General features: G+C 37.8%; 2 protein-coding genes across 3 annotated transcripts; one reads left to right on the top strand and one right to left on the bottom strand.

Moving 5' to 3' along the window:
• The first annotated feature begins 10,235 nt into the window (after positions 1-10,235).
• On the top strand, positions 10,236-16,530 carry LOC141628937 (uncharacterized). Its single transcript, XM_074442021.1, has 11 exons — positions 10,236-10,553; positions 11,729-11,813; positions 13,125-13,321; positions 13,760-13,842; positions 14,263-14,308; positions 14,408-14,464; positions 14,586-14,640; positions 14,725-14,825; positions 15,127-15,190; positions 15,304-15,437; positions 16,127-16,530. The coding sequence occupies exons 1-11, from the start codon at positions 10,476-10,478 to the stop codon at positions 16,310-16,312; spliced, it is 1,086 nt and encodes a 361-aa protein (XP_074298122.1). The 5' UTR covers positions 10,236-10,475; the 3' UTR covers positions 16,313-16,530.
• A 746-nt stretch (positions 16,531-17,276) lies between these two features.
• Positions 17,277-20,761, bottom strand: LOC141628936 (THO complex subunit 4B-like). Of its 2 annotated transcripts, XM_074442020.1 has the most exons (6): positions 20,473-20,756; positions 20,225-20,383; positions 18,942-19,010; positions 18,668-18,852; positions 18,526-18,563; positions 17,277-17,762 (listed from the first exon to the last, which is right to left on the bottom strand). In XM_074442020.1, the coding sequence occupies exons 1-6, from the start codon at positions 20,611-20,613 to the stop codon at positions 17,653-17,655; spliced, it is 702 nt and encodes a 233-aa protein (XP_074298121.1). In that variant the 5' UTR covers positions 20,614-20,756; the 3' UTR covers positions 17,277-17,652. The 2 variants fall into 2 exon arrangements, with proteins under 2 accessions (XP_074298121.1, XP_074298120.1); XM_074442019.1 differs by lacking the exon at positions 18,526-18,563 and having other exon boundaries at positions 20,473-20,761.
• Between the last annotated feature and the right edge of the window lie 265 nt (positions 20,762-21,026).

Here is a 21,026-nt window from a genome sequence, read left to right as displayed (position 1 = left end):
ATGGTTTAACCCATAGTATCTAAAAACTAGTTCAGATCGTTATGAATCAGTCATTTGTTATTATCCATCACATTAGTTAAAGCATTAAGGGCTTGCTTGAGATGGGAGTAATTATTAAGGGAGTAATGAGAGCTAAATAAGAAGAAATGAGAGGAGATTGGTGCTTTGTGGTGGTTGTGGAGGGTGGAAAGAGGAGGTGAGGGAAGAATTATTACCTTTATATGGAGGTAATTATTACTTGGAGGGGGAGGTGGGTAACAATTACTCCCTTAATGGAGGGACTATTACACTATATTTCCCCATTTCTATCCATTTTTATCTCCAACCCCATCCCTTCTCTCCATTTTTTAGTTCATTTTAGCTCTATTACTCCCTTAATCATTAATTTCATCCCAAGTAAGCCCTAAAATCTTCTTTTACAGTTCAAGCATCACAATCACGATGACACCACCTACAATAGAGATTGAGATTATCGGTTTCACTTTCGTGTTACATCTCGTCACCCTATAATAAATTCGACGGTAATTATTAATTACATACCAACGCTACCAAAGTCAAATGATTCAAGCATGCCAGAATTCAATCAGCAAGTTTTTCTTGCGACGGTCTTAAACTTGCAACGCCTCACAATCCGTTTTCCTTATAACATTATTTGAATTGAATATTAACAGTAACTCTCCTATAGGACCGTCCTATAGCATAGGACGAGCCTAATAGTGAGAATAGCCCAAAACAAAGGAATTTAAATCAAATAAATAAAAAAATTGATAGCTCTCATATACTACATTGTCTTCCACGGTTCCAACTTCCACCACATCTCCCTAGATCTCATTATTCCATCTTCTTAAGTGGCTTTCATGGCCACACTGTAACACCCCCATACTCCAAGTGCCTTACCAGGACCACTCAGGTATAAGGATACTACCATCTCGGTTGCCCGAGGTACTGAATATCATAAGACAATAAAGAAACGTACTTTTAAAGTAATTATAGATTAAGTGATTACAGGTTCCAAAACCAAAACTAATAAAAGGAATTACAAGGTTCTCATACGGTCTACAGCTAAAACTATCAAAGCTACTAGACTTCGTCGACACAATGGAAGACTTCTAACCGCCACGTGATGACTCATCCGGCTATCCCATACGCGTCATATCACACGCTCAATAATCGCTCACCACCCCGAATGGATCACCACGATTTTTAAAACATTTAAACGGGTCGGTACTAATCACACAATTCAATACATATATCAACAATAAGATAAACAGACAACCGAATCTGTCACACACACACACACACACACCACCAACTCCCATCGTCTCAATACCGATCGTCCACTTTGGACCCATTACGCGATGGGGGACGCACCGTTCACACCTAAGCCCCGCTCATCGTACGAGCGATAACCCCGTCCCATTAATGTGCACATCCCCTCCCGTGGCGGGTTCCACGAAGGGCGAAACTAGGGCGTGAAGTCACTCCCGCAAGTGACCCCACGCTCCGAGAACGCATCTCGAGAGCCATAGACCACCAATCACAATCACAATCACAATCACAATCACAATCATCATATCAAACAACTAACTACAGCACATCACCAATATCCCATTATGGGACTAATACTGAGTAGGAAATCCTACCTGGAAAGCACAACACGCAGACGGTATCTACGTTTGTATCAAAACGGCTCCTCTACGAATTCTCCTCCTATCATACAGCACATAAAGACTACACATCACAAACTACACACCAAAACCCCAATTCCTAAATTAGGGTTTAACCAATCTTAACAAAACATTATAAAAACTATATTAAAAGCTTACCCTCGACGCAGGGAACTCAACGATATGGATAACCACAAGAACCGACCTTTGAACTCCGGAATTGCTAAGGATGTGATTAGGAAGATGAACTGGTTGCTTTCTCTCTTAAACAGGGTTTTAGGTTTTGTAAAAGTGAATTAAAACAATGACGAATATGTTTAAATACCTTAATCGCATAATTAACAAAACCCGAGAAAACTCCCCGTAAAACCGGACACTCGATCGAGTACCCAAGGTACTCGATCGAGTACCCCCTTACTCGATCGAGTATCCCAGCTACTCGATCGAGTACCCAACAGGTCAGAAACTATTTTATCTCGCAACTTACCCTTACTCGACAGAGTAAGGGCTACTCGATAGAGTACCCCAAGACTTATAAATACGGAGTATTACAGTCTTCCCTCCTTAAAAGGAACTTCGTCCCCGAAGTTCAACCCATACATAAAAACAACCATACAGACTCGACCAAGACACAACAACTTAGCTAAGGACTCAAGAACTCGACCGAACATAGAACATGAACTCTTAACACCCACTCCACCAACTATGTTTACTTCCACAACATGACTCACTATACCGTATCTACCACATATATATCTCTCACGATACCAACTCCATACATAACCAACTACCATCCTCTAATGCTGCTAGCTCCATAATATCATCAACTATCAAATCCAATACCAAGACACTCATAGACATCAAACGGGATGTTACATTCTACCACCCTTAAAAGGAACTTCGTCCTCGAAGTTTACTCACACTCGTAACCTCATCATCCAATCACAACACTAGCGAAATATTCTCACACTCCTAAACATCACGCTACTACAAGCACGGTCATGACCTTTAATAAAATCACCCACAACACGAATCGATCTTTTATCTACATCAAGACTCAACTTCCGAATATATTACCATATGTACAACCATCAAAATCTGTTTTATCGCATCCTACTCCTCTTAAGACAAACGTTACGTCCTCGTAACTCACTAATACCAAACCATATCTATATCTCATTACCCCTCGTACCACCACATGTCTAAGATAACCGTCTATAACCCAAACACTCACCATTCTTATATCCAAGGCTCCCATACATAAACATTTCCCATTCCTCAACTCATTCGGCAGCGCACCTAACCTATACCATAAACTCGTAGCAAATCACCATACCCACTCTTCATTATTACTGCCAAACAACATACCTCTCTACGTAAGGCACTTATCTCCTAGAAGCATAACTCACGGTCCGCACTCGTTACGTACACGCACACTAGATCCTCAAGTTCCTTCTTTCATTACCGCAAAATTCATACACAGCTTAACATGACACTAATTTCCCCAACACCCTACACTCACTGTCTCAACAAAAGATTATGAACTACCTGCCGCTTTCAGCTCATTACAACACATGTTCCACGAATCATTTTCCATTACCACGTCTACCGATGTCTCATCTGAAAACACGATCAAAATTACCGTAACAACCTCTCACAACCGTGTCCCATCAAGATTATCACTATCCCATGACAACAACGAAACATATACAACTCTATTTCATATCATACTCTACCTCATTCCCAACTTAACCCGGTAAAGAAAACATCAATAAACAAGACAACGTCTATCAAGACAAACGAAACTCGCAGAGAGCAACATCAAACAAAACAACAATCTATGTATAATTGGTATGTACTTTCGAAACCCGAATCATAATCATCCCGCCTACTCCACCACAACCGGTGACGGCATCACAACACCGCCACCAACAACCCACACCATAGTGCGAAAATACCCGCATCACAAAGACTATGTACCGTGCCCGGATCACCACCCGAGGCACCACAACCACACCGATAGACATCACAATTGCATACAATTCCCATAAATACCGACTCAAAGATATAACTTCTCGACAAGAAAAACTTACTCAAATCCACCTTATTAAATCACCACGCAACATATTATATGGATAAACAAGAAAATGCAGATAACATCTCATGAACATCATCTCTATCATTTCCGGAATACACATGTGTTATCAATACACATAAAATTATAACTAGCCATGTCAAATCAATCAAATTATTACCTTTTTGGATATCATTCAATTAAATTACCGTGTCCAACATATATATTACCGAACATTCATAAAACAATTTTATAATTATCATACCATACCACTTCTTGTGAGGTCAGAACCTCACACAAACATTTACACATATCATAGACCCGTAATCACAACCAACTAGTCAATCCTGACCACGTAAGTTACCACTCGAAAAAGGTTACCTGCGCCCGAGTTTAACTCACATGCCCCTCATAACATATTCCCCCATTCGCACAACCATCACTTCTTGCCAAATATAACCATACCTTCACTATTCAACTAATAGCGTCCGCCTCATCTAACCACATCTTATACCCTCTCACAATCATACACAACAATCGGGTCCCTACCAAATCAACCTCTTTAGAATTGTTACCTTTCTAATATTCCATCACTCTTAACCATTAGTGATAACACCACAATGCCCACCTCGTATATCAAATCTCTTACACTCATATCAAAATAACATGGTTTTTCTACCATTTTTGGTTAACATTGCAAATAACGAACATCAAACCCATCCACAAAATTACCTCAACATTATTCCCAATGCTATCTTATTTGTATTGTCATCCAACTCTCCACCAAATATCTCGTATCGTGCCAATACTCCACCAACTTCTTACTCCCTTAATTCCTCGAAACTCATTACCAATCATGTTGCCCTGAAACTCCTATATAACCTTTAGCTAACATCCTCGTGATACCATCACATATTTCGATGATTCCTTATCTTTATATCACATAGCTCCGGTGAACATTTTCCTCAGCTTACTTTTATCCTTCTTTTCTCTTTACACTCAATAATACCAATTAATAGTTCAACTCCTTATTCCTTCTAGCTAACTCTTTAGAAATCTGGTTACCCCTTCGTTGCTCCAAAACTCAATTCCATTATTTTCTACCGACATCATCTCACTCTTTCTTACCATGGATCTTCTCTTATTATGCTATCACTCATACTTGCCACTAATCTATCCATAGAACCAACGTTTAATGTTCAAACAATTGCATCCCCCTTTTTACATCTCTAGAAATCAGAATTCATTTAATACCGTTAATTACCCAAGGAAATCACACAGTAGTTTCATCTTTTAATAAACCAAACCTCCTAAACTCACTCACCGTCTACAAATACACCTCGCGACATGTCTCCACAAAGTTCACTATATATTACTCTTCTCAACCCCTTTAAACGAACTTTCACTACATAAATCCATAACCCACACGACTCCTAACCATTTCCTTCCATAACTCTTTACACATCTCAAGCTGCCACTATCCACATTCTTACTTTCAATCTTTTCATTCTCACGTTCATTATACTCACATCATCCCTTGCCTATATTCACTTATTTTTACCTTACTCAACACACAATCATATCACTCATCCCGTCTCGCAAAACGTGCGCCATGCCTCAATAAACTATACCAATCTTCCTTTTCTTTTTCCACCATTTATCATAATCACATATAACTCATGTCCTCCCCACCGGACTCATACTCATCATAGTGCCACTCTTTACATCATAAGCTTGGGTAACTTACGCTTCAGGACCAACACATACGTAAAACAATGCATAAAGAAGTAATACAACACCTTTGAATTAAACATAATATGCAACGAATGTCAAAAGACAAACATATGACCCGAAATACTCATATGACCTGCACAGACCCCACTCGATCGAGTACCAGGACCTACTCGATCGAGTTGAGGCTACTCGATCGAGTGCCCAACATGCTCGATCGAGTGCCCCGACTCCAGAACCCAAACAGACCTTCTGATCTCTGACTTACTCGACCGAGTAGCCCGGCTACTCGATCGAGTGACCCCATACTCGATCGAGTGCCCGAGGTACTCGATCGAGTGCCCAAAAACACGATTCTGGTCAAAATAACGACAAGTACCCACTCGATCGAATCAAACCCACTCGATCGAGTCATGCAGACTCGTGAATACTACCCGCATGTTATCTCACATACCCCAACGTACTATGCATTCATTATTATTTCAACATTATGATTACAACTACGCATTCAAATCTGCGCGACTCCTCATACAATTAACAAAATAATCTACTTCGTGTTATCAAGTGCCACGTTATAAACAACCATCATGCTTTTCATCCAATTCGTTATATAAAACACATATCATTGAACCTCTATTCTTCATGTTACTACTCACCAAAAGCCAAACATTACCATCTATCATGCTCATATAACATTCAACTTTCTATTACCCGCATGTTTTAAATTTTCATAACTTTTCATAACACAAACCACACCCATACACTACAAATCCTATTCTCATGTTGCTAATACAACAACATTACAAATCCACTTCATCACACATCATCATATACGAACTACTTTCTTTTTCTACCATATCATTCATCATTCTCATATACTTTTCCAACGATTCCAACCAACATGTAAGCCAACTATCATGCAACATGCTTTCAACAAACCATATACAAAGACAATTAACATACACGTCGCACATATACACACGGACTCCACGTTCCCATACCATGTGTCTGGCTTAAGTATCATGGGGCCAAGATTTTGAAGTGAGGGCGCCTACTCACCCAAAACCTAGCATCAGGTGGGGCTCCCATTACACATACACCAGGTTCATTTTATTAGACTCCCTATGTTCATTATGTTCATTTGTTACAGTTCCAAAATCGTCGCTCTGATACCATTTGTAACACCCCCATACTCCAAGTGCCTTACCGGGACCACTCAGGTATAAGGATACTACCATCTCGGTTGCCCGAGGTACCGAATATCATAAGACAATAAAGAAACGTACTTTTAAAGTAATTATAGATTAAGTGATTACAGGTTCCAAAACCAAAACTAATAAAAGGAATTACAAGGTTCTCATACGGTTCTACAACTAAAACTATCAAAGCTACTAGACTTCGTCCGACACAGCGGAAGACTTCTAAGCGCCACGTGATGACTCATCCCGGCCTATCCCATACGCGTCATATCACACCGCTCAATAATCGCTCACCACCCCGAATGGATCACCACGATTTTAAAACATTTAAACGGGGTCGAGACTAATCACACAATTCAATACATATATCAACAATAAGATAAACAGACATGAACCGAATCACACACACACACACACACACACCACCAACTCCCATCGTCTCAATACCGACCGTCCTTTGGACCGCCGCCCGATGGGGGACCGCAGCCGTTCCCACCTAAGCCCCGCTCATCGTACGAGCGATAACCTTGTCCCATTAATGTGCACATCCCCTCCCGTGGCGGGTTCCACGAAGGGCGAAACTAGGGCGTGAAGTCACTCCCGCAAGTGACCCCACTCTCACCGAGAACGCATCTCGAGAGCCATAGACCACCAATCACAATCACAATCACAATCACAATCACAATCATCATATCAAACAACTAACTACAGCACATCACCAATATCCCATTATGGGACTAATACTGAGTAGGAAATCCTACCTGGAAAGCACAACACGCAGACGGTATCTACAAATTTTGTATCAAAACGGCTCCTCCTCTACGAATTCTCCTCCTATCATACAAACACATAAAGACTACACATCACAAACTACACACCAAAACCCCCAATTCCTAAATTAGGGTTTAACCAATCTTAACAAAACATTATAAAAATTATATTAAAAGCTTACCCTCGACGCAGGGAACTCAACGATATGGATAACCACAAGAACCGACCGCCTTTGAACTCGGGAATTGCTAAGGATGCGATTAGGAAGATGAACTGGTTGCTTTCTCTCTTAAACAGGGTTTTAGGTTTTGTAAAAGTGAATTAAAACAATGACGAATATGTTTAAATACCTTAATCGCATAATTAACAAAACCCGAGAAAACTTCCCCGTAAAACCGGACACTCGATCGAGTACCCAAGGTACTCGATCGAGTACCCCCTTACTCGATCGAGTACCCCAGCTACTCGATCGAGTACCCAACAGGTCAGAAACTATTTTATCTCGCAACTTACCCTTACTCGACAGAGTAAGGGCTACTCAATAGAGTACCCCAAGACTTATAAATACGGAGTATTACACACACCCTAGCCTCCACCACCGCCTCCTTACTATGTCTACACCACCTTCATGATTATCGTTCCCATCACGTTCCTTCAGCCCTCTCTCCCTCTCCCTCTCTCACCAATCAATTGAAGAAAAAGATGAAGATCGTTGATAATCATTGCCGACGACCCCTCGACATCAACAACTACCACTACCTCAAAATAGGTTTGGAAATGATCTTTTGATTTTCAGATTTTACAAATAATTCAATACTTTCAATCATAAATTAATGGTTACTCTGCTTTTATATTGAAAACTTCAATTTAATACTCGAAGCTTTGATTAAGGTTTTGAGGAGTAATTATAATTTAAATACTCATTGTTTTATGTTGAAAACTTTAATTCTTTACCCCCAAGCTTTAGTATATGGTTTTTATATGTGAAATGTGATTACAATTTTAATACTTATGGTTTTATACTGAAAACTTTAAATTTTTAGTCCAAAGCTTGTAACTTATAATACAATGTTCTCAAAGTTAATATCCTAGTTTTAGAACTGAAGTGTCGTATTTACCGTGGACTTTAAAAGAAAGTCGCTCAAAATTTAAAGTACGAGTTTTCAAATTAAAAACTAAAAAGTATAAATATAGTTTGTGGTATTTATGTGAAGCAGTTAGATGAACTTGTGAAATTGGTAAGTTGTGGGAAGAGGTGTGAGATGATTCATATGAACTTGGGAGAGAGAGAGAGACGGAGAGATGAGTAGGAGATGAGATGAAAGAAATGTTGGTTACTATAATTGAATTACATTGTCTTGGGCTTTTGTCTAATTGGATCGGTCTTATGATAAGAGACCGTCCTATTAAACAATTTGTGGAATGCTAATCATCACAACTTTATAGCCACAATAAGAATTTGTGCGAATACATTTCATTTTCATTTTATCCAAATTCTTGGTTAAAACCGTCCTAAATTAAGATGACATTTAAAACGGTTTTAAGCAAGACGTCTTACCTATCTGAAATAAAATTTGGAACTTACTAAATCCCACACACAATTTTACTGAATCCCCCACATTTTTTCGCCTTATTCCAAGTTTACCCCTTTCATTTCTCAAAAACAAAGAACCCTAAAAGAGAGAAAGGAGAGAACAATTGATTACACCCACCCGCCTCCCCTCTAACCACCTCAACCAATCGCCCCTCCAACCACCTCACCAGACTAGCCGCCCCTCCAACCATCCCAACCAGTCGATTGACAACGGACCTCCTTGTTCGGCTCCTCTTGCTCCGTTGTTTTGATGTGCTCGATTTTTACGCTACAATGTCACACGATCCATTCAAAGTTATACACCAATTATGTTCTTCATTATCTCATCTAATATTTTTGAATTAATGTGTCCATGGTTGGAAAAATCACTTGTGATCAATTGTTAACAAGAATGTCGTAAATTTTAATTTTAATAGTTATGTCAATTTTAATTTTAAATCTTACGTAGGTCATTTTTTGTTAGAATTGTGAGGATTTATGGAAATTCTAAATCGTAAACAATTGGAGATATGAAAGATCTGTGATATACGCTAATCAAGATCGATAATCGTATTAATAAATTGGTTGGATTTTGAGAGGGGAAGAAAAAATAATATTTTATAACAAGAAGGGGAGTGGTGGAAAAAAGTGACAATGTATTGAATGCGGTAAAATGATGGGTAGAATTTAACAATTACATAAAATTAACACGTGTTCATGTTATCTGAAATTTGCAAATTTTGTGTCACCCTCCCTCTCAACACAAATTCTCATTATAGACGGACACTATTCGTCTATACATATACACGGATACCATCTTTTCTCATAAAATACCCATTTGTCATAAAGTGGGAAGCATATGGGGTGCCCAACCTTGTTCCCCTACCCATTTTATTAGGGGTCTTTATCCGTCTGTTTGCCCCACCCATCTATATCAAGACCTATTGCCCTCTCAATACGTGTCACTGTTTCCATTCCACTTTTCCAGAAATCAAAAGAAGTTATCAATTCCATCAACTTCACAAATTCTCATTATAGACGGACACTATCCGTCTATAGCTATAGACGGATAGTGTCCTCTCACAAATTAAAGTGGGTAGTGCAAGTGGGTGGAAAATGGATACCCCCACTTGCACTACCCACTTTAATTTGTGAGAGGGACACTATCCGTCTATAGCTATAGACGGATAGTGTCCGTCTATAATAAGACGGACTGCATCAACTTACTTACTTCCTTCTTACGCCATATCCAATTCTTTCCATTGAATGCATTCTCATCTACTCCTTCAATTCACATTCAAATTCATTATTTCATGCTAAAACTCGTTTCGTCATATACTTCACCGTCATCTGGAAATATAATCATTTAAATCATATTGTATGGAGTAATTTGTGTTCGATTTCGCGGAATTTAAAATCTTAGGGTTTATGTTTTGTGATTTGATGATCTGTAATTAGAAATGCAGCAGAATTCGGATTCTCGAAGACGTGCTTATCTCACCGCTCTTTCGTTAGAAATTCATAAGAAGCTTCTACGAGTGAGATTTTTGATTCTCTTGATGTTATTTGATTGATTTTTGATTTTTGATTTTGTTGATGTTATTTGATTGATTTTTGTTTTATTGCGTGATTTTTAATTGTTATTAGATTTATAGCAATGTTCATTGTTTTTATCGTCATGTACTTGTAAAGTTTTGATGTTTTTGCTTGAAGACGACGGTTATTTACTCCCTCCGTCTCAATCATTAGTTTACATTTGATTAAAATACTATCCGTAAAGAATATAATAGGTAAACAAATGACTCCTCGAAGACGTGCTTATCTCACTGCTCTTTCGCAAGAAATTTATAAGAAACTTCTACGAGTGAGATTTTAGATTCATATCTAGTTTGGATTGATTTTTGTTTAATTGTGTGATTTTTTATTGAAGTTATTAGGTGGTTGTAGTTTTTAGATTGTAATATTAAAATTATAGTAATCTTCGTTGTTTTTATCGTCATGTTGTTGGCGGAATTTTGGTATTTTTGCCTGAAAACAACTGTTACGTGATTCAGCACTAATTAATTACTCAGTTTGATATTTGTTAATTACTCAGTTTGATATTTGTTAATTACTCAAGCTAACTAACGCAATTTTTGTTTAATTGCTTTTTTTATTCATCGTCATGTAATTGGAGAATTTTTGAGGTTTTTCCTTGAAGATAACGGTTATATAATTAGACACTAATTCATTACTCGGTTTGATCTTCGTTAATTATTCGGTTAACTAACTCAATTTTTGTTTCATTGAGTTAAAAATTAAAATGATGTTTTTTAATCGTCATGTAGTTGGAGAAATTATGAGGTTTTTGCTTGATGCCAACTGCTACGTTATTAGACATTACTCAGTTTGATTTGATTATTCTGCTTAACTAACTCAGTTTTAGTTTAGTTGCGTTAAAAATGAGATTCTCATCAGGTAGTTGGAGCTAGGTAACTACTAGAAACTGATTGATTACTCAGTTTGATCTTTGTTGATTATACCACCTAACTAACTCAATTTTAGTTTTGTTGCGTTAAAAATGCGATTATTGCCATTTATATGGAGGAATTTTGAGGCTTTTGCTTGAAGACAACTGCTACGTAACTAGACACTAATTGATTACTCAGTTTGATCTTCGTATTACTCAGCCTAACTAACTCATAATTATTGATTTGAATTATCTGATGTCCAGGCAGAAGCATCTCCGTCTCAGCGGCGCAATTTGTTGCAGGAATTATTTGCTGACGTAGCATTGGAAGTTGATGATCGCGCCAAAGGTAATACATTTCTTTATCAATTAACGCCTTTGTGGCTTTATTAGATGTTTACCCCAGGAGACCAGTTGATTTTTCATCAGAGCTGTTGCTTTCTAGCTGAGTTCGATTATTGTTGTACTACCGTTCATAAACAAGGGGAGTGATCCGCAAAAAATTATGTGAGGAATACGGAAATTATCGTAATGTGGCTGTGTTTCTTGATATATAGGTAAACGTAAGGTAGAAACATGAAAATATCTTAATGTCGTCGTGTTTCTTTGACACTATTTTGAGTACTCTACACATAAAAGAATCTTGCTCTTTATACTTTTGGGTCATAGGCACTCAATTTATCTATTTAATCTTGCTTGAAATGGATTTGTATATGTTGTGGATAGTAAAAAATTGTTTATTGAGTATTAAGTCACAAGTTTACCTTCTTTGCAATTCTGCAGCTAACCAGTGGCATAGTCACATTGCAAGAACTGTTATAAATCTCAATTCTCGCCAAACTAGGCACAAAGGATTTGTCGAAAACAATATGGACTAGATGTGGTCTACAACCATAAACTGCTCCATTAAGAAACAAATAATGGCTGCTGAAGATTATAGAGAGATGGATACTGTATATTGCGCCTTTGTCTTAATTGCACTTTTCGTTCCACTTGTTGTAGCTGATTCTTGATGTGTGTACTTACAGTTTGTTTATTTGTGTGGTAGAGGATAATTAGTATCGTCTTTTCGTCTTCTGCCAACAATGGACAAGTTCTTAGGGCATCAACAATAGAGGTTTGTCAACAAAGGTTTGTGTACTTTTTAGAGGTTTGTTGACAAACCTCTCTATTGTTGGGAATGGGGGTTGAGGTTCATATATGAGAATGGTTACAATTTTGTATACAGGTTTGTGTTTTTGGTTGTGAGTGATAATGGACCCATATAGTATACTTTTATGAGGTTTGTCTATATTTAAGAGGTTTGTCTATTGTTGTATTGAGGTTTGTTGTTAGAGTGATGTGGCATTAGACAAACCTCATTTGGGGTTTGTCTATTGCTAATGCCCTTAGCATCAACATTACCATAATGAGTCAGATATGTAATTGTTGCTGCACTATATGGCTGTCATAGTATCTTGATTACCAGTCCTTCATCAATTTTTTTGACAAGGCCTAGTACCCATTGATACTGATTATTCGGATACATATATGCTTGCTGCCTCTGTTTGAGTATGGTCCGCATCTTGAAACAACATGTATAGACTTTCTTGCTTAAGTTTCCTCTAAGATTGCCTTCAGAGTCCTACATTCTAATTTTCTGTATTGGACCTGATGGCAGAAGTAATTTTCATCAAGGCTTCTGATGCTATAGCTCCTGTAGAAAAGGGATCAAGAAATCGCCTATGCTTTTACGACGTACTTTCTGAACATTTTATCCAGGTGCCAGAAGATGGTCAACCCATTCTTGATCTGATTGTGAAACTGTGGAGCCAGTCATTTGCATCTCACATATTTGCGTTGTTGTTCCACAAATGGGTATGTGAGCTTCAAGTGTCGCGTCGTTTTTTTTCCGGAGATTTTGAATCAAACTAGATTATGTTACCCTGTTACCTCCAATAGGCCTGCGCTCCAAGCTGGATAATGGGGTCAAACACATGCAACAATCTCTTGCAAAAACTGAGAGACTGATTCCAATAGTTGTTGACTAGTATTTTCTGGTGAAGAATCAAAATCACATCAATTCATGTTTCCTTGTGTGTGAGTGTGTGACAAGGACTTGGTTATCCGTTAACACTGATCGCATGGTGCTCGGCTCATAGTTTATAGGAAAGGCTAAAAAATGAGACATGTTGCTTTGCCATTTTCGTGTCCAAACAGTCTGTCTTGTGTATTGTAATCAGGGAACTTCTGTGTGGTGCTTAGTTTCTTTTATTCATATCTGCTGTTGAACATTGTGTGTGTTAAATTCTGCAGTTGTTTGAAATAAAAGTTGAGGACTCTGAAAAGCTTCTTCGGTATTCTTCGGCTCTTGTTCAGGGTTCCACAAATGTTTTTTGGTATGTACCTTTCATAACTTGAACTAGACATGTAGGTTATTTTATTTATTTGAGAATTGGTCAATAAGTTAGTGTTTTGGGGTTGGTTCGGCTAGTGCAAGTTAGTGCGCATTCATTAATAAACAGGCCAGCTTCTCGTATCATACAAGAAAATAAGATGGAAGGCACTGTTTTTTGTCAGTCATTAGTAAACCCAAACAGTTTATTGCAGCATACAGGAAAGTAGAATGAAAACCTTTGATGAAGGGACTTTGAAAACAACAACATTCAATCACTTTGTAAATTTGCAGAACATTGGTTTTCAATTTTTAAATGCATGACCCTGTTTCCCTTGTATTTTTGTTACCTTTTGATGCGCTCTGCAACGATAAATTAATAGTGATTTCAATCTTCCTACTTACAAGAAAATTTGATATCCAGGATTGATGTCCAGACCAACACCAGGCAATTTCAGTCACTATTTTATGTAAGTTCCTCTACTTTCTTGTATTGGTTCTTGCAGCATTTTCCTGTTCGGGCAAACTAATCCAGCTTAACAGATTTATGATTTTCCTGCCACATCCAGTATCTTCTTGAAGATGTTGCACTTGACCAGTCACGCTTGACAAAACTTGTTATACAGGTGGGGTGATGGCCTTTGATCTCACATATAGCTTTCTCTACGAACTTTTATTGGCTAACTTGATTTCAGAGATGGCTAAAACGCTGCCTTATCTGGATGTTATTATTCGTGCAATTTTCAGGCTCAGCGAGATTTGTTTCTTCTATTGTCCAGATTTATTTTCTTTTACAATGCAGGTAGTTTCATGGACTGTGAATGTTCTTTGTCATGTGGAGCACTTGAATTTTGTTGTTGATCGTGTTGATGCTCCTTGCTCACAGTTGACGGACTTGATAGCTTCCTGAACCATTTTCCTGCTTTTCCAACTTCCTTCTTGGTTGGTGGTCCGGCTGATATATTTGTGATCGAGCTCACTGATCAGGTAAACAAGGCTGGGAAAATGCACAATAAAGTTTCTAATTCTACACGTCTTCCTTTCGATATCTAATGTCCCCATTTGACTTTGATGTTTAACTATGGCAATTGATCTCTTCAAATATATGTAAAGGTACAATGTCAAATTTTTCATGTTTGATTTTTCAAAACATTATAACTATTTTATATTGAGAACTAGAAGTCCAAGTTGACTACCAAAGTCAAAGGGTGACAATATACTTGAGATGAAGGTAGTAACACGCCTGATGCTAAAATAAGTTTTACTACCATTTTGTCTGATTGTTCAGCTTCAGAAATTAAAGGTGGAGCCTGTATTGCTGCATTATTTGTCTCAAATTAAGGTTCTTCAAGGTATACTACCTCATTGCTTTAGTATCTTCCTCGAGACAGTGGTTAGGTTGGTTTATGGGGCATTACTAAAGTACCCATATTAACAAATGCTGATTTTATTTTACTTTATCTAGGCCTGGAGCTTAGAATGACAACTAGTACACGGCTGAAGACCTGCTTGTACAGCTTCACATCTCCTGGAGGTCCAATGTATCCGACCAGGACTGTTCGCCATGCAGCTTGGGATGCTTTAGACGCACTTTTCCCTGTGAGTAGTTATGCCTTTTTGCCTGCCGAAACTATACCAATTTAAGGATTTTGATTCTGAAATCAAATTTTCCCTGAAGTTGCGACCCTTTTGTGGCTCTTTTCCACTTATTTTCCTTTGTGTCTGTGAGATAGACAAGAGGGATGGAGGATTGGAGGGAGGGAAGAGTATTATAGGCTCTGGACTTGGGTGGATTCAGAAATGACCAGTAAAGCGTTTTTGATCAATTCCTGAGATTTAAGCTTTGGTCGCTTGGGGTAAGAGCAAAATATCGTTAGGACCAGTTGATTATGTGTGGTTTGTTTTCTAGAAGATAGAAAATTTTGCAGTTACTGTAACAAAAGACGGCAAATGTGAACGCATGGTCAGTTGCATCGAGAAGTTTAAGGATGTTTTTGTGACTGTTAAAATAATTACATTCAGGAATACCAGGACTCAGATTTTGAAGTACCATAATGGACGCTTCTTTAATATGTTAGCTCATGAGGATAATCATTAGCTTCCCCTAGGCCTAAACCATTACTGGAGACCCTTACCTAGAGGATGTAGGGCATAAATACGGAACAAGGTTACTCTTAAACTGTGCTAAGCATATACGGAGTATTATTTTCTTGTTAAGTTCCGCTGTCGTACTTTCCTGATGTGTTGTCGTGTGAAGTTGATTGTTGCTAATTGTGTTGGTTGTACAGGTTGGGCGGTACCCTCGACATCTCATCAGTCTTTTCTTTCGGCTAATGTATCCATGGTATTGGCCGTCATCTTGTTGGTATTTTATAGTAACCTGCATTAAAGCGATGTTTTACTCGCTAATAGGATTGATTGTCTCAAGCTGGGAGAAGCTAAAAGGACACCGAATGCCAAAGAGAGAGATGTAGCTTTGTTTTGTACCTGAATGAACGTTGTGTTACAGGTTTGCTAGTCTTCTATACAAGTATTTGTGTTGTAACGAACGGGAGGAACAATTTAGTATGGTTTCTCCCGTTGTAGTTGATGTGAATCATTTTTTTTCCTGTTTATGAACAGTGTTGGACATTTAACATTCGTAGGTTTGTTTTTCTTAGATGGAAAAAATGCAGTCATCTTCTTTTCCAACATATACATTTCGCAAGATGATTTTTGTAAATAGGATCGTCCAATTAGGAAGTCGTAAAAGTGCTGTCCAGTTTAACTTGTAAATTAAATCAAGGTTGATGATAGACTGATAGGTCGTCTTGGTGAATGTTATGTTCCACTTTCTCACATGCTCAGTATAAGAAGACCCAATATATATGCTCAATACAGGCATTACTGAGTTGAGTGAGTAGGTCCGACATAACGCATGTGGAGGATGGGAGATGATATTAGTAGCATCCTGAATCAATTTCATGATATTAGTGCTTTAGTAGCATCCCGAATCAATTTCGTTAAATGTAGACATAGTTATGTTCAGTTTATAAACAGTACGATAATCATGTGGTTAGAAATTGGATATAGTATGATATTAGTACGATTGCAGGGGAAGATGACGGATAATAAACGACGCATTGGTAACCCCAAAAATGTGCTTGATGAATCTCTCGGTACACAAATCATGTTCACCGTCCAATCTTCTTTCTATTCCGTAGAACCACAATGATCTAAGGTAAATTGTAACACTAATATACCCACCAAGTATATATCACAAAACAAGGAGACGGCTCTCAATGGAAGAAAAATTAGTGAGTGTGTCAAGAGAATCACTGGTTTCGGAACAAGAACAGAGTAATAGCAATTAGCATCAACAGTTGTTTTTAGGCTTGATGATTATTATACTTCCAAGTCACAACCGCAAGATCAGAAGGTACAATACCCAAACTTTCAGAACCAAGATCCATCTATTGCCAACTATGATTCTGGTTTCGGAACAAGAACAGAGTAATAGCAATTAGCATCAACAGTTGTTTTTAGGCTTGATGATTATTATACTTCCAAGTCACAACCGCAAGATCAGAAGATACAATACCCAAACTTTCAGAACCAAGATCCATCTATTGCCAACTATCCGCCTCTGCCTAAGAGATGATATAGATAGATATAAACAAAATAGTTGGAGTCGTCGTCAACAACACATTTGCGTAAGCATATGATAAAGACTTGAAGAGACCAAAGAAAGATATAATCATGGTTTTTCACTCATCAGTTTTCATTGGTTCCTCTGTTTTCACAGCTGCTGAGTGGTATTTTTCTAACTCAGCATCTAAATCCTCTGCAGATATCTTTTCATCACGGTCTCTTCCTCTCCCACGGCCTTTGCCAAAACTACGCCCACCGCGCGGACTCCCCATTGGACCTCCTCTCCCTCGTCCCCTGCGAGATTATAAAGTGAGATTAGTTTAAACAAAAAAATAATAATAAAGGAGCTACAGATTAGTATTTAAAATGATCTAATGCCAGAATAGAAATCTGCACTACAGTGTTTATACTGAAGATGTACCATGAAAGTAGGACGTTGAACACATTAACCACGTATATAAGTCAGAAGCCAAACAAAACTTGCAGCATGATCAAATCTACGCTAAAGTCGATACTTCACAGTTTACATACAGACAACTTAATCCAGAAATGGGAAAGCTTAGATAAACACTGAGTTTCTATCAATAGAAAACCCCAGAAAAACGGATAACAGATGGATAACATCAAATTCAAAAATCACAACTGTAAAGAATAGTTAGGTTTAAGGTATGACACATAAACAATCCGCTCCTTTGTATATCGTCATTGAGTTGCTGCTCACTCCTATACTTCCATGGTTCTGTTGCATTTGTTTAACAAATGTTTCACCGGATTCAACATATATAGCACAGGCATAATGCCAATTTCAGTTCTGAGTTCTGACCCATGTATAATTTGTGGTAACAACCATCAATTACTGATCTAATACAGCTAGATGAACATAGAGCCATTACGTGGGCTGCAAAATAATATTCTCGCGTTGCTCAATGCTCACTCAGCTCCTCAGTAAGTTACGTAAACAAATAGTAATACTCAAACAAAGGAAAAGATTTTGAAAAGTCTTTAAAGGAAACAAAAAGGAGCTCCGCTGAGGAAGAGAACTTAATTCGAAGAATACCTCTATGACAGGGTGCAGGGTGGCAGGGTGCAGTATGACTGGCGGGAGACACGAAAAATGTAGAACAGCTCTTTTAAGAACATGATCAGAGAAGTATGTTGACAAACAAAAAAGTATGATGTTAAGATAAGAAATCACGTACATTATATCATATCCAAGTGGATTTCTAGGAAAACCATTAGAAGCTGGTGGTGGAGCTCTTGCACTGGAAATATTTGTGCCAACAATCTCGATTTTTATAGGTTTTCCATCAAGTTCGACATTGTTGTACCTCTTGACAGCGGCCAGAGCATCATTCCTCCTAGAGTAAACAACTTCAGCAGTTCCCTGACAGAAGTACCAGATCTTGATCTTGATATCGTCTAGAGAACCAAAGAAGAACAAAAAAATGAGAATAGAAAGAATACGCTGAGTACCTTTGATCTCCCGCTTCTATCATAATGGACAGTGTAACGTTTCAGGTCACCAACCTCAGAAAAGAGCTCCTTCAAATAGATTACTGATGTCAGCACACACACGTGACCAACATATAAATAAACAATCAAATCAATCAGCCTCTTTGTAATCTATAAACATATATGCAGGGTAATGCATGAATGTATTGGCAACACAAAAGCTAAATGAGAGAAACAGAGCAACCGACAAACAAAAATTGACCTCCAGGAAGAAATTCTACACTAGTAACTTATTAAGTGGAATATCTAACTATACTTAGGTAGTTAGGTACAAACACTCATACACCTGACTTGATGGTACTATTGAGTATTGAGTAATTAGATACAGTCATAACTATCAACAACATTGTAAAATCCTACAATCTCCCCCAACCCTCCAAAAAGAGAGCGGTTTCACAACTCCATAGCAACGCAAAAATTATACTACAAGAGCAAATTGCATGTGCTAGAGTAGTTCCGTAACTGATTGTGCAATCACAGTAACCTAAAGCACAAAACAAATCCTCCTTGTATCCACGAATCCAACAAAGTAAACATACTACAAATATACACCAGAAACGAGGTATGAGAGATCAATGCGTTCACAAATTTATAAACCTCTCATAACTAACAGCATATCAACTAGTAGAGAATCGATTTCAGGTGCTTAAACTACTTATTTTAGCTACTGCCAACATCAACACAAAGTAAACTATACTTCTGCTTATGGTAACAGCTCACCCTAGTCCCTAGCTATTGCGGACAAAGAAAACGTAAAATCAAGCAAGCAGAGACTACAAAGTCCAAAGCTTGTTCCAATGAAGAATACAACTCAGATTCAAAGCTGAAACTATAGTTATCACTCAGTTTCCTACAAAATTCAAGACAAAATAAACCTAAATTCCACATTACTACAACTATGAACGATTAACACAGATATCAAGACGCATTTAAATGAAAAGTTCGGTATTAATAAATCCTTTATACAAAATAAACCTAATTTCACATTACTAATAAAAGAATTTGTAAATTTTCGGTTTTTCTAATAGGCTAATAGCATATAAACTTGCAGAGATTCGGTTTTAGGTGCCTAATCTACTTACTTTAGCTACTACTAAGATCGATCAGTTATTATTACAAATATCAAGACGCATTTTAAAGAAAATTCAAGCATTAATTAATCCGCTATACAAACTTCTTGCATAAATCCGTTTTACACAAGAATTTGTAAACTACAAAACTCTCAAGAGTTAAATTGTTTATACCTTAACATCATCAGTAGAAACACCGTAGTCCAAATTAGAAATGTAAAGCTTAGTTCCAGTCTCAATTGAAGATTCTCCTCCTCGTCTTCCTCCTCTTCCGCCGCCGCCATAACTTCCTCGATTTCCGAACATATCATGCTTCCATAAAGTATCCGGCGCCTTCAATTAATTAACAAATCATGTAATTATGTAAATATTCGCTCTTTTAATAAACAAAGAGATAATAAAGAAAACGATGAAACAAATACCGTGGGCATAGAGTAAGGTGCGGCGCGATTGGCGGCGCGATTATCAAAACGGCGAGGTGGAGCTGCGCCGGAGCGTGATGAAGAAGATGATTTGTTGCTCTTGATGAGGTCGTCGAGTGACATGTCTAAGTTGTTCGCCATTGTAGCTTAAGGAAGAAGCTTTAGTGTGAGAAAATGAGAGGAGGTAGAGATCTAGGGTTGTCTTCGAAACTCTGGAAGGAGGGACTGATGAATGAGAGTGAGTGGAAGGAGAGGAGAGGAGAGGAGAGGAGGGAGTCAATAAAATCAAGTTTCACTTGCTTTTGAGAATTGCATATTTTGCATCACAAATTTCTGTTTCAGACCGATACTTTTGGTCTTATTTGTCAGACGGATAAAATATTGTCATATTTTAAGAAAATGTAACTAATTAATTCACAAAATGTTATGATTAGAGGTGTCATTTTTTAACCTGAAAATGATGTGAACAATGAACAATAATGGTAACATGTTATCAAAAAATAACAACATTTTATTGTAAAATGATAACATGTTACCCGTCTTATTTCAGACCA

This window comes from Silene latifolia, chromosome Y (assembly GCF_048544455.1).
Source record: "Silene latifolia isolate original U9 population chromosome Y, ASM4854445v1, whole genome shotgun sequence".
Taxonomy (NCBI): Eukaryota; Viridiplantae; Streptophyta; class Magnoliopsida; order Caryophyllales; family Caryophyllaceae; genus Silene; species Silene latifolia.
The sequence above is the reverse complement of the archived record's forward strand: the minus strand, read 5'-3'. Positions and strand labels throughout refer to the sequence as shown.